The sequence below is a fragment of the Brachypodium distachyon genome, chromosome 4 (assembly GCF_000005505.3).
Source record: "Brachypodium distachyon strain Bd21 chromosome 4, Brachypodium_distachyon_v3.0, whole genome shotgun sequence".
NCBI lineage: Eukaryota > Viridiplantae > Streptophyta > Magnoliopsida > Poales > Poaceae > Brachypodium > Brachypodium distachyon.
In genome coordinates, this window is record NC_016134.3 from 29,214,490 (window position 1) to 29,226,980 (window position 12,491).

General features: G+C 47.5%; 1 protein-coding gene across 1 annotated transcript; it reads right to left on the minus strand.

Moving 5' to 3' along the window:
• Positions 1-9,892: 9,892 nt before the first annotated feature.
• On the minus strand, positions 9,893-11,764 carry LOC104585051 (putative B3 domain-containing protein Os04g0346900). Its single transcript, XM_024454605.1, has 3 exons — positions 11,354-11,764; positions 11,110-11,179; positions 9,893-10,322 (listed from the first exon to the last, which is right to left on the minus strand). The coding sequence occupies exons 1-3, from the start codon at positions 11,762-11,764 to the stop codon at positions 10,024-10,026; spliced, it is 780 nt and encodes a 259-aa protein (XP_024310373.1). The 3' UTR covers positions 9,893-10,023.
• Between the last annotated feature and the right edge of the window lie 727 nt (positions 11,765-12,491).

A 12,491-nucleotide genomic window follows, 5' to 3' on the forward strand; every position in this document is an offset into this window, starting at 1 on the left:
GTTGACTTCGTTGGGATTTTCAATCCTTGATACGCTTGGCACTGATCTCATATTGGCATCCCTCCCACCAAGTTATAGTCAGTTCATCATGAACTCCAATATGAATGGGGTGGACAAGAGCGTGAATGAATTGTTCACAATGCTCAAGACTGCGGAGGTAGGCATACAGAAGGACGCCAATCATGTGATGATGGTGAATAAAACAACCAGTTTCAAGAAGAAGGGTAAGACCAAGAAACGGGGCAAGAGCGTTGTAAGACCTGTGCAAAACCCAAGGGTGGCGCCTCTCCTGATTCTGAGTGCTTCTTCTGTAAACAAAAGGGCCACTGGAAGAGAAACTGCAAGAAGTATTTGGCACAAAAGAAGAAGACTGGAGAGTCCAGCTCAGGTATGTTGGACATACATGTTATTGATGTTTTCTTAGCTGGTCCCCATAGTAACTCTTGGGTATTTGATACCGGTTTGGTTGCTCATATTTGCAATTCGATACAGGAGCTGCAGAGGCCAAGGAGACTAGCAAAGAATGAGGTCCAGATGCGCGTCGAGAACGGAGTACCAGTTGCTGTACAAGCCGTCGGCGTGCTACCTCTACATCTACCATCAGGATTTATTTTAGAACTTAGTAATTGTTACTTTGTACCAGCCTTACGCAAGAACATTATTTCTGGGTCTTGTCTATTGCGTAGTGGATATTCTTTTCAGTCTGAGAACAATGGTTGTTCACTATATTTTAAGGATATGTTTTATGGCTGTGCTCCCATGGTTGATGAGTTGTTCATTATGGATCTTGATAGTAATAATCACATCTTCAACACTGATGCTAAACGTCTGAAAATGACTGATAAAACAAGTAAAACTTACTTGTGGCACTGCCGTCTAGGTCACATAGGTAAGAAACGCATGAAAAAGCTCCATTTCGGACGAAGTTTTGGAGTCTTTTGATTTTGAATCATTTGACAATTGCAAGGCTTGCCTTATGGGTAAATTGACGAGGACGCCATTCACCGGCCATGTTGAACGAGCAAGTGACTTTGTTGAAAATTATACATACTGATGTGTGCGGTCCAATGAGCACGCCTGCGCGCAGTGGATATCTTTATTTTGTAACCTTTACTGATGATTTGAGTAGATATGGATATATTTACTTAATGAAGTATAAGTCTGAAACCTTCAAAAAGTTCAAAGAGTTTCAGAATGAAGTAGAGAATCATCGTAAGAAGAAAATAAAGTTTCTACGATCTGATCGTGGAGGTGAATATTTGAGTTATGAGTTTTGAAACATCTTAGTGATCGTGGAATTGTTTCAAAACTTACGCCACCCAAAACACCATAGAGGAACGGTGTGTCTGAGAGACGTAATCGAACCTTGTTAGACATGGTACGATCTATGATGTCATTAACCGAATTGCCATTATCTTTTTGGGTTTACGCGTTAGAAACCGCAGCTTTTACACTAAATAGAGCACCGTCTAAGTCTGTTGAAACGACACCATATGAGTTATGGACTGGCAAGAAACCCAACTTGTCATTTCTTAAAATTCGGGGTTGCGATGCTTATGTAAAACGTTTACAGCCAAATAAGCTCGAGCACAAATCATACATATGCTACTTCATTGGTTATCCCAGGGAAACAGTTGGGTATTACTTCTACCACCGCACCGAAGGCAAAGTGTTTGTCACCAAAAACAGGGTATTTCTCGAGAAGGAATTTCTTGCGAAAGAGGTGAGTGGGAGAACAATTACACTCAATGAGATAATTGGATCTTCGGCGTCAGATCATAGGGAAGAACTTTCGGAAGTTGTTCCGGAGAAAGTTCCTGTGGCTGAACCGGAAGCAACTACATGTGATGTAGAAACTTCGGTCGAGCAAGTACCTGAACCACGCAGGACAGGAAGAATTCGTCATGAGCCCTAGTGGTTTGAGAATGAAGTCTTCCTAGTGGAAACAGATGAACCTGCAAATTATGAAGAAGCTATGGCGGGCCCTGACTCCGAGAAATGGCTTAAGGCCATGAAATCCGAAATAGATTAAATGCATGAAAATCAAGTTTGGAACTTGATGGACCCTCCAGAGAGTGTGAGACCTATTGAATGCAAATGGATCTATAAAAAGAAAACAGACGCTGATGGAAATGTTTCCGTCTATAAAGCTCGACTTGTCGAAAAAGGTTTTCGACAAATTCAAGGAGTTGACTACGATGAGGCTTTCTCACCTGTAGCAATGCTAAAGTCTGTTTGGATATTACTAGCAATTTCTGCATATTACGATTATGAAATATGGCAGATGGATGTCAAAACTGCTTTCCTTAACAGAAAATTAACCGAGGATGTGTATATGATGCGGCCCGAGGGTTTTGTTAATCCTAAGGATGTTGGTAAAGTATGGAAGCTTCAGAGATCTATTTATGGATTGAAGCAAGCATCGAGGAGTTGGAATCTTCGTTTTGATGAAGTGGTCAAAGGGTTTGGTTTCATCAAGAATTACGAAGAGGCTTGTGTTTACAAGAAAGTAAGTGGGAGCTCAATTGCATTTCTAATATTATATGTGGATGACATATTGTTGATTGGAAATGATATTCACTTTCTTAACACAATTGAGGAGTCATTGAAAAATAGTTTTTCAATGAAAGACTTAGGCGAAGCAGCTTACATATTAGGTATCAAGATCTATAGGGATAGATCGAGACGCCTCATAGGGCTTAGCCAGAGCACGTACATAAATAAAGTACTAAAACAGTTTAGTATGGAAAGAGCCAAGAAAGGGTTCTTACCGGCTGCGCATGGCGTGACATTAAGCAAGACTCAGTGTCCTGTCGACATTGATGAGCGAGAATGTATGACGAAAGTTCCATATGCCTCTGGTTCTATAATGTATGCCATGATATGCACAAGACCAGACGTATCGTTTTCTCTAACTGTTACGAGCAGGTATCAAAGCAATCCAGGCAAGGAGCACTGGAGCGTTGTTAAAAGTATTCTGAAGTACCTTAATAGGACCAAGGAAATGTTCATGGTGTATGGAGGTCATGACGAGCTCGTTGTAAGGGGTTACAACGATGCTGGTTTCATGACGGATCCAGACGACCTCAGGTCTCAATCGGGCTTTGTTTTCACACTCAATGGTGGTGCAGTAAGCTGGAAGAGTTCTAAGCAGAATACTGTGGCGGATTCTACAACGGAGGCTGAATATATGGCTGTTTTTGAAGCGGCAAAGGAAGGTTATTGGATTAAGAAGTTCGTCACTGAACTGGGTGTGGTTCCCACAGCATTGGATCCTATGGAGTTGCACTGTGACAACAGTGGCGCCGTGGCCCAAGCAAAAGAACCAAGGTCTCACCAAAAGTCCAAGCATATTGAACGCCGTTATCACATAATCCGGGATTTAGTTGATCGCGGACATATTAAGTTATGCAAAATTCACACAGACCTGAATGTGTCAGATCCGATGACGAAGCCTCTACCACGAGCAAAACATGAGCAACACCGGGATGCCATTGGTGTAAGAGAACTTATGTAAAACTAGATTATTGAGTCTAGTGCAAGTGGGAGTCTGAAGGGAATATGCCCTAGAGGCAATAATATTGTATTATTATATTCCCAAGTTTGTAATTGATGTTTATATTTCTATGCTATAATTGCAATGGTTCTTGAATGTGAGATTCGGAGGAAAACTCATTTGCATGTGTGAAAACATAAACCCTAATTTAAAGGTTCCTAGTCACGCCTCTTTGACTAGCTTATATATAATTGATGATTCTGTTTTCCTAATCATGAGCATATGATGCTGGTTATATATGAGAGCACATTGTTGGTTGAACAATGGTGTTGGATTGACACAACTAATAATATATCGAGAGATCACATCGATTAGTTGTTATCCGTATTATTGTTATTGTTGTAATTATCATTATCCTTAGACCATGAGAATATCGTATGATATTTATATCGGAAGGATACTTTGGTGTTACCTATTGTTTCCTGTAATAGAGTTAAAAGTACAAAACCGGTAACGGGGATAACTAGGTACAAGTGGAACAAGGGTTGGTTCACAGGCGTACCGGAAGTCTCACCCCGGGTTTTGTAAACGTATCGCGAAGCAAAGGAAAATGGTTTTTAGTAGCAAATGGTTCGCTCGAAAGTCTTCGTGGATGTGTAGTAATTATTGAGAGTGTCCAGGCTCTTTAAATAATTATTGACTGGGTCATAGCTACACATTTCCGAACCTACGCGGTCACACGCTGAACGACGAATGGTTATTTGAAGGTCTAGAGTTTGGAATTTGGTCGAGAGTTCAATACCGAAGTTGTTCAGAATTTGGTCGAGAGTTCAATAATGTGATTTAGGAGTTACAGAAATGTTTGGAGTAATCACGAGTGCTTCCAGAAGGTTTTAGAAGCCTCTAGAAGGATCCGATCGAAATTCCGGAAGGTCAAATGGCAAAAGGTCAAAAGTCAAAGTTTAGACGTCTAATTAGTAGATCGTCTACTTTCCGATCTAGTTTCTTCTGGCGGTTCTTCGTACTGGACGTCGAAGTGCTGCTGAACTATTCCTTCGGGACGTGCGGATACGTGTGGAGAGATCGTCCACTTCGATCTTGCGGGCGGATCGCTGTTCGTCTACTTCAAGCTTTCAGGCGCAGCAGATCGTGCGAGGAATATTCTTGCGGCCGTGAAGTATAACCTATCTGCGGGAATCTGCTACAGGCTTCAACGACAATCTACTTCCGCTACGGTTGTTGGTACGGGATCAATCTATCGCATCCGCATAGTGATCTTGGTTGGTTCGTTCGTAGGAAAATTTTAAATTTCTGCCTACGTTCCCCTTCAGGTAGCAGGGTCAATATCCAATGTCACACGAACTAGGGATCCCACATAAGCAACAACCACTTTTGATCTCATATCCCCAGGAATGTTACTAACTTTCACCCAGGCTTTGTGCATTTCTCCGTTAGCACCAACCGGAGGAGACCAAGGATCAATATCAATCTTAGCCTTCGTATTCCTAAGCACAAACCCTTTGAAACAGGAATATTTTTCTACCTTTTTAGCATTAGGAAAGCGCATCACAAATCTGCCAGGACCTATAGCATGAGCAGAATAACGCCAAGTACCCGCAAAGATAGGATTGAACGCATCCTCAGTCTGCCGAGCAGTGGCAACCCCCTCAACCACAGTAATCACCACAGAAGAATTCTTATCCCGGCCAGTTTTCTCGGATGGGATAGGAGGAATATAGAAAAACCCCTGACCCTGAGCTTGAAACCCACACATAGGAGCAGAAAAATTCTCAAAAAACTTCACAGAACACTCCCGCACAGCATGACCCAGGATCCCACATTTGGAACAAGCACCTTTAGGTTTAGCCATCACCTGATCAGCCCGAGCAGGAGCAGGATCTTCACGAGGGTGCTTGCAAGGGGAAGGATTCTCCCGAGCTGGAGACAGCTAGTCTCCAGCCACCACCACCTCGATGCGGCCCACCGGCACTGTCTCGATTGCCGACGCGATCGCTCCTTCAGGGCCCGCCCACTGGTTCGTCCCGGAGGATTTGCCCCCCGCCGAATGGCGAGCAGCCTCGTCCCAGCGGGTGTTGCCGGATCCCTGCCCCCGGATCTGGGATCTTGGGACTGGATCTGCTGACCCCCCCCCCCCCACGCACCAGGTCTTGGGCATCACGTCCCTGATCCCGGTTCGCTGACCATATCCACCTCGCGCCGCCACCATATCCAGCCGCCGAACGCACGCAGGCGCAACCACCACCTGTGCGAACGAACGACGAGGGCACCGCATTTCGTCGAACACGGCTCGGGCATGCCACAGGAGGCCGCATCGATCAGGCGTAGAGGGCGAGGAGGGAGGTGAGGACGTGCGGGTTGGAGTGGGAAGGCAGCTTGACGGAGGCGACGTGGAGCTGCTCGCCGGCGGGGAAAGGGTCCGGGAGGCGGGAGGTTGCATCGGCTCAATTCCCATGGCCCAATGCAAGAAGATGCTCAAGGTAGAAGACGACGATGGAATGAGGAAAAAAAAGACGAGGGGTCTAATGAAAAAGACCTGACGCCTGACATGCGAGACCCACGTGTAAGAAATACCGTCAAATGCGTTTAAACCGTTGTTTTAGGTGATGTGAGACAATTGGACACAAAACGTGTGGTTTTGCGGATAAATTAGCAAAAGTGGAGCTCGTTGTGAAGCTTGGTTGCTTCCGTGAAATTTACTCCACAATAAACAAAACCTAAAGATATTATTCAACAATCTAATCTAGCAACCGGCCGGCGGTGACGAAGATGAACCCGCGGCAGCCTGCTGGCTGCTGCCGGCGGCAGCTCGAGCGACGGCATGGCGGCGCTATCGGCGGTTCTCGCGCGGGTCCTCGTCGACGAGCACACGGGCCGCAACCTGGTCTTCTCGCCGCTCTCCATCTACGCGGGCCTCGCTCTCGTGGCCGCCGGCGCCCGCGGCGCCACCCTGGACGAGTTCCTCCGCGTGCTGGGCGCACTCTCCCGCGGCGAGCTCGAGGAGTTCCTGCCCCGCGCGGCGGCGCTGATGCGCGACCGATCCGGTGGCGGCGGGCCCCGTGTGGCGTGGGCCTGCGGCGTGTGGAGCGGCCGGTCGTCGTGCCGGCTCAAGCCGGGCTTCGTCGAGGCCGTCGTCTGCGCGTCCGGCGATGCCGGAGCACGAAGGCGGCCGAGGGCTTCCGCGGTGACGTCGACGGTGCCTGTCGGCGGATCAACGCATGGGCGGTGCGCGTGACCCGCGGCCTGATCGACAACGTCGTCACGCCAGAGGTTGTGCGCCCGGACACCCGCGTCGTCGTCGGCAACGCCGTCTACTTCAAGGGCAAGTGGGCCCAGCCCTTCGACAAGAAGCTTACTGCCGACTGGCCGTTCCGGCTCGCCGGCACCGGCAAGGTCGTCGTCGTCGAGGTGCCCTTCATGCAGAGCCGGGAGCAGCAATACATCGCCGTGCACCGCGGGTTCAAGGTGCTCAAGCTCCCCTACAAGATGGCGGATCGATCGTCCTTCTTCCCGCCGTTTGACTTCACCATCGCCGGCGCCGCTCCCTTGAGTCTTGATGATGATGGATTCCACTCCGATTGCCCGCCGGAGGACTGCGACAAACACAGCGACCACCGCGTGAAATTATCTCCATCAACGGCGGCGCCCTCCTTCAACTCCAACAAACGTGGCCGCGCCAACTCTCCACGGCCAGCGGTGGCGCCCTACTCCTCCAACAACAAGAAGAACAAGCACGGCGGCAGCTACGACCTGACGCAGTTCTCGATGTGCATCTTCCTCCCGGACGCCGACGACATGGCCTCCGCGACTTCCTGCACGAGCACCTGCCGCGCCGGACAGTCGACGTCGACGAGTTCCGGGTGCCGAGGTTCAAGCTCTCCTTCGACGAGAGCCTCAACGCTGCCCTCCACCGGCTGGGCCTCGTGCTGCCGTTCAGCGAGTCGGCCGACCTGTCGGACATGGCCTTGCCGCCAGATGTCTACATGGGGCTCCCCATGGTGCTCCACCGCATCATCCACAAGGCGGTGGTGGAGGGGAACGAGGAAGGCACCGAGGCGCCCGCGGTCACCACGTGTATCGTGGGGATTGGTTGCGGGTGGGGCCCCGCCTCCGCCACCGCCCCCGAGGGTGGACTTCGTCGCCGACCACCCGTCCGCGTACTTCATCGTCGAGGAGGAGACCGGCGCCGTCGTCTTCGCCGGCCACGTCCTCGACCCCTCCAGAGAGTAGACATATATACACATATATAGGGTGTTCGAATTTCAGGTAGGATATCAGTTCTGGATTTTATATGAGGATTCTCTAGCTAGGCTCCGGTTCAAGCATCAAATTCTTTTGATATAATTAGTGCAGTGCTAGTACTATATATATTTTATATATATATGGATGGTCACTTACATATACTATATTTGATTGGCTAGCCGAAAATAATCATCTCGTTTTGCATATGAATGTGTATGAATTTGTAGTCTCTTCAGGATCCAAAATTTTCATCATATCTGACAATATAACTTTTTGATATACTGGGTTAACTCCAGGTAAGCATTTGATACTCCCAATCTCTTAAATGGCTTTTCATAACACTGTACATGTGGACTCAAATCATGTATGCAGAACTACCATAACTCATGATTCTTCTACGGTTGTGTCACGCCGCAAAGACTTAATTTGTTGATGATTTTCTACAATTCTGTATCTGCGCCTTTCCTTTTTCCAACCCCATTTCGGTTCTTGATGAGTATGCGCGTTGTGTGGATCCTGCTGATTTTGCTGGTGTATTGTTGTTACCCTCCGATTTGTTCATTGCATTCACAGATATATACGGAGTATACATTACATACATATACTGTTGTACCACGGACGTGTTCTTTTTTCTGGTTTTTTGTAACATAGTTCAAAGTTATGCTGTGAGCTCATGTTTTTTAGGGTGAAATTCCTTACCCAGCTTTCATGATTTTTTTGATGTAAATTACCGTAAATGGGATGGGGGGCATGCTGGTCACTGACAGGTGGGTCAGGCCACCAGCCTTGATCTTGCCTATGTATCCCTCGTCAATGACATGTGGGCCACGCTTGCGTCTGTATCTCCCACTCACCGACTTCTGCCCATGGCGGCAGCGTTGCTCGTAGGTCGTAGCGAACTGACGCGGCGTTCGCTATCCTGCGACGGAAGCGGGAGGCCGGCCGGCAGGCCGGACGCCGCCGTCACCCACAGCTCCCTCATCGCTGGCACCGCGCGGAAGAGCTTTGGCCTCGCTCACTCCCTCACGATGCGCGCCCTCCAACTGTTCGACGAAATGCTCCGGCCGTTGATCCAACTGTAGCCGCGACGCGCTGATGTACGTACCTGGCCTGTTCCGGTCTGATCCGACTCCTACCGGTGGGCATTGTGACTTGCAGCACGGTGATCAATCAACGGGCTGTGCTGTGCAGGCAGGCAGGTCTGGCGAAGTGCGCTTTACGTACGGCTTTCCTGTTTCTTTTGTTTTGTATAATCCACCGTGCAGAATTACTCTATCTAGTTCGGCATGATAAAAGTAATCATGCTTTCAGTCGTTATTTACTTTTAACTACTTGCATCCTTGGTGGTGGTAAGCTGGTTAGGATTGGCAGATTGACATCAAGACTTTGAGCTGATTTTCTTGCCTTAGCCTTTGACTCTCTTCTATGTATAATAGGCATGTAGGCCCTGAGAACTGCTGGGATAGTTCTAAATTGCAAAGGGGCACTAGACTTAACTTTTGAAAACGAAAATCTCCGTAGGTGTTCTTTTTTCTGGATCTTAGCTCCACAAAATAACTAGAAAGTAGCCACACCCTACATTACGTTCCAGTAACAGCAGCAGCAAGACTCAACAGTCACAGTGTCACACAACTCAGAACTATTATTACCAAGCTAGCTAGAGAAGAAAATCTGAGACAAGAAATAAAAAAAATCAGAGAGCAGTTTGATCCACTAAGCAAACAGAGCTTCAAGCCTCTGCCTGTGTCTGCCTTATGCTGATGTTGAAGGTTTGCGGGTCAACGAGGTGGAAGATGCAGATGTCACCGACCTTGATCCTGTGATGGCTGGCAATGTGGCCCCACCCCGCCTTCATACGTGCCTGGTCGCTCGTCAGAGTCAGCTTCACGGGCCATGACCTTCCCACGGAGTCCTTGATTATCATTAGGCGGTTTGTCACGATGCCATTCGCCATGCAGAACTTCTTCCCGATGTTCTATATAATACGAATGTCAAGATATTGAAGGAAAGGCAAAGTTTAATTTTCTGTGTCCATAGACAAAAAAAAAAGAAACTGGGTATTTGAATAATTCGGTGGAGCTTTATGATTCTGAATTTAAACTAGTTAAACATATTGATGTACTTATCATGGTCAGAGAGCTTAAAACAGAATGGTCATGGCATTTGTTTCTGCGTGATCTATGTATTTTCACACCATTTATCAATGTTCCGAACTGGGAGTTAAAGAAAATGCAGATTGTTAAGTGGTCTCAAACATTTTAATGTATCTAATGGCGACTAAAATCAGAGCGGTACGGGTTAGAACTTGCCATATAGCCATAGCGAAGGTTGCAAGGTGTCACCACCTTCATATACACTGGAAGAGTGCCTTCAGACTCCTTGGCCACTGCTGCAATTTCTGGATGCTTGTCTTCTTGAGCGCATTTGTCTGCCATGGCATGTTGCTCGCCGTTGTTCTCCTCCATCCAAATTCTAGGAGATTTGCACTGTTTCTTGGCCTGGTTATCGTCGTCACCACTGCGCTTTCCTTCTTTGATCTTCCTGTTTTTATGAGCATGCGTACCACCTGCAAAGCATGCACGATATACACACCTCATTGTTTAAGTTTGAAGTCATCAACTTAAGTTCAATAAATTTAGCAAGGCACATTTTAATGCATAGATAGATTTGTTTGCATCTAATCGGGGGAAAGAGGATGGTAGTATTTTATCAGTATTCAGGAGGCACGTTTTCGAGATATATGTCAGTAAAATGTTTTGTTATGTACATATACGTACTATTCGAAATGGTGAACCAACTTTAGTTTCATGAATTCGCAAATGGATACGTTCACCATAAGTTTGGGAGTGGTGTAAATAAAATTATACTATTCTCTACAAAAGAGTTGAAATCAGTGGATTCATTTTTCTATTTATTGATACTGTGCAGATGATCTTAAACATTAACACTTTAAAATATTGTAGCTTAGTTAAACTAACACCCCAAACATATACTTGTAAGATGTAAAAATACCTGACATCGCAAATTCTGTAAGATCTCAGTTTTATTGGCATTTGCATGATATATTTTTATTCTATTCTCTACAAAGAGTTGAAATCAGTGGATTCATTTTTATATTTATTGATACTGTGCAGATGATCTTAAACATTTAACTTTAAACTATTGTAGCGTACCTAAACATAACACACCCCAGACATATACTTTTAAGATGGAAAAATACATGACATTGAAGCGAAAATTCCATCGGTCGTGAGATTTTTCTAAAAAAATTACTCTGTTTCTTGCAATATGTTTCATCTGTTCCTTTTTTAATTTCATGAAATGTGATCTAGACTTTGCAGCATACTGCATACCATGGCTCCTGGAGGCAGGCTGCGATCCACAGCCGGTGGCGCCGTCGCACCAGTTCCTCGGCACCGGCTTCTCCACCGAGGTAGAGGCAGCAACGTCGTGCCGGTTACTTGGTGGCGCCGTCTTCTCCACCGAGGCAGTGGCGACGACACCGACATCGTACCGGTTCCTCGGTGCCGCCGTCTTCTCCACTGAGGCAGTGGCACCGGCAGCGACGTCGTATTGGTTCCTCGCTGCCTTCTCCACTGAGGCGGCGGCTCCGGCGCCGGCTTGGTCACCACGATACTCCTTGATGCAGCCGGACGTGTCGAACACCTTGACGGTGAACACCATGTTCCCTTCGTACCTGAAGACGAGGAAGTTCTCCTCCTCCAGCCCGTTGACTCTCACGAACTCGGCCCAGCCACCGGCGAAGTAAACGTCGCCGTCGTCATCGTGGCCGTGGCCGTTGCCGTCGACGTCGTCCCGGGCCACGTCGACGTGCCAGAACTTCTTCAGCGGGCTCACCAGCGTGGCGCGCCGGAGGCCAGGCTCCGCCGCCAGGTGCCGGCGCACGAACCTGGCTGGGATCGGCATCGTCTCCATGAAGTCGGCGAAGAGCACCTTCAGGAACTGGGGCTTGCCGGCCTTGGTCCGGCCGCCGCCGTCGGCAGCCATTGCTTGGGTTCTTCTGGCAGACGGCGAACTACTGAACTGCAACTTCTCTTCAGAGGTGCCGCAGCCTCCGTGCGGACTACAGAGAATTAGTAAGTCCGTTTGCTATTGGAGTATTATTATTCGTGTTAATGGGGATTTATTCTGGGTTGATATATGCTTAGCATTAAACGGCAGGGGATCCGATCCGGCTGCCATGCATGCATGGAATGGCTTCATTTCTCCTCCTTTTGCCATAAAGGGCAGCCCGGTGCACGTAACTCCCGCTTGCGCAGGGTCCGGGAAAGGGTCCGACCACTTTGGGTCTTTTGTACGCAGCCTTTCCCTGCATTTCTGCAAGAGGCTGTTTTCAGGACTCGAACCCGTGACCTCATGGTCACAAAGCAACAGCTGTACCGCTGCGCCAAGGCTCCCCTTCATTTCTCCTCCTTTTGGCCATAGTTAATGGAATTAATGGCTTCATTTCTCCTCCTTTTGGCTGAAATTAATGGAATGGCTTCATTCTTGCTTGCCAAAAAAAAGGCCGTCGTCGACTTCAATTGTAATGTAAATAGCAGCCGTATGTAAATAGCAGCCGTGTAGGCGATGGAGCTGTAGAGTAGCATATGTGACAGTGTTTAATCCATTTAGAATTTATGCCATATTTTAGCTCATTCAACAATTTTCGTCTTTGACTTCAGTTGGAATTCCAATTTTTCTCCTTTTTGTAAATTTGTGACAGAACTGAGGC

Coding starts and splice junctions, on each gene's coding strand:
- LOC104585051 (XM_024454605.1), bottom strand. CDS start 11,764: ATGGCTGCCGACGGCGGCGGCCGGACCAAGGCCGGCAAGCCCCAGTTC. Junction 11,180..11,353: donor GCGCCGGAGCCGCCGCCTCA/GTGGAGAAGGCA, acceptor ACCTCGGTGGAG/AAGCCGGTGCCGAGGAACTG. Junction 10,323..11,109: donor GCCTGCCTCCAGGAGCCATG/GTATGCAGTATG, acceptor CATGCTTTGCAG/GTGGTACGCATGCTCATAAA.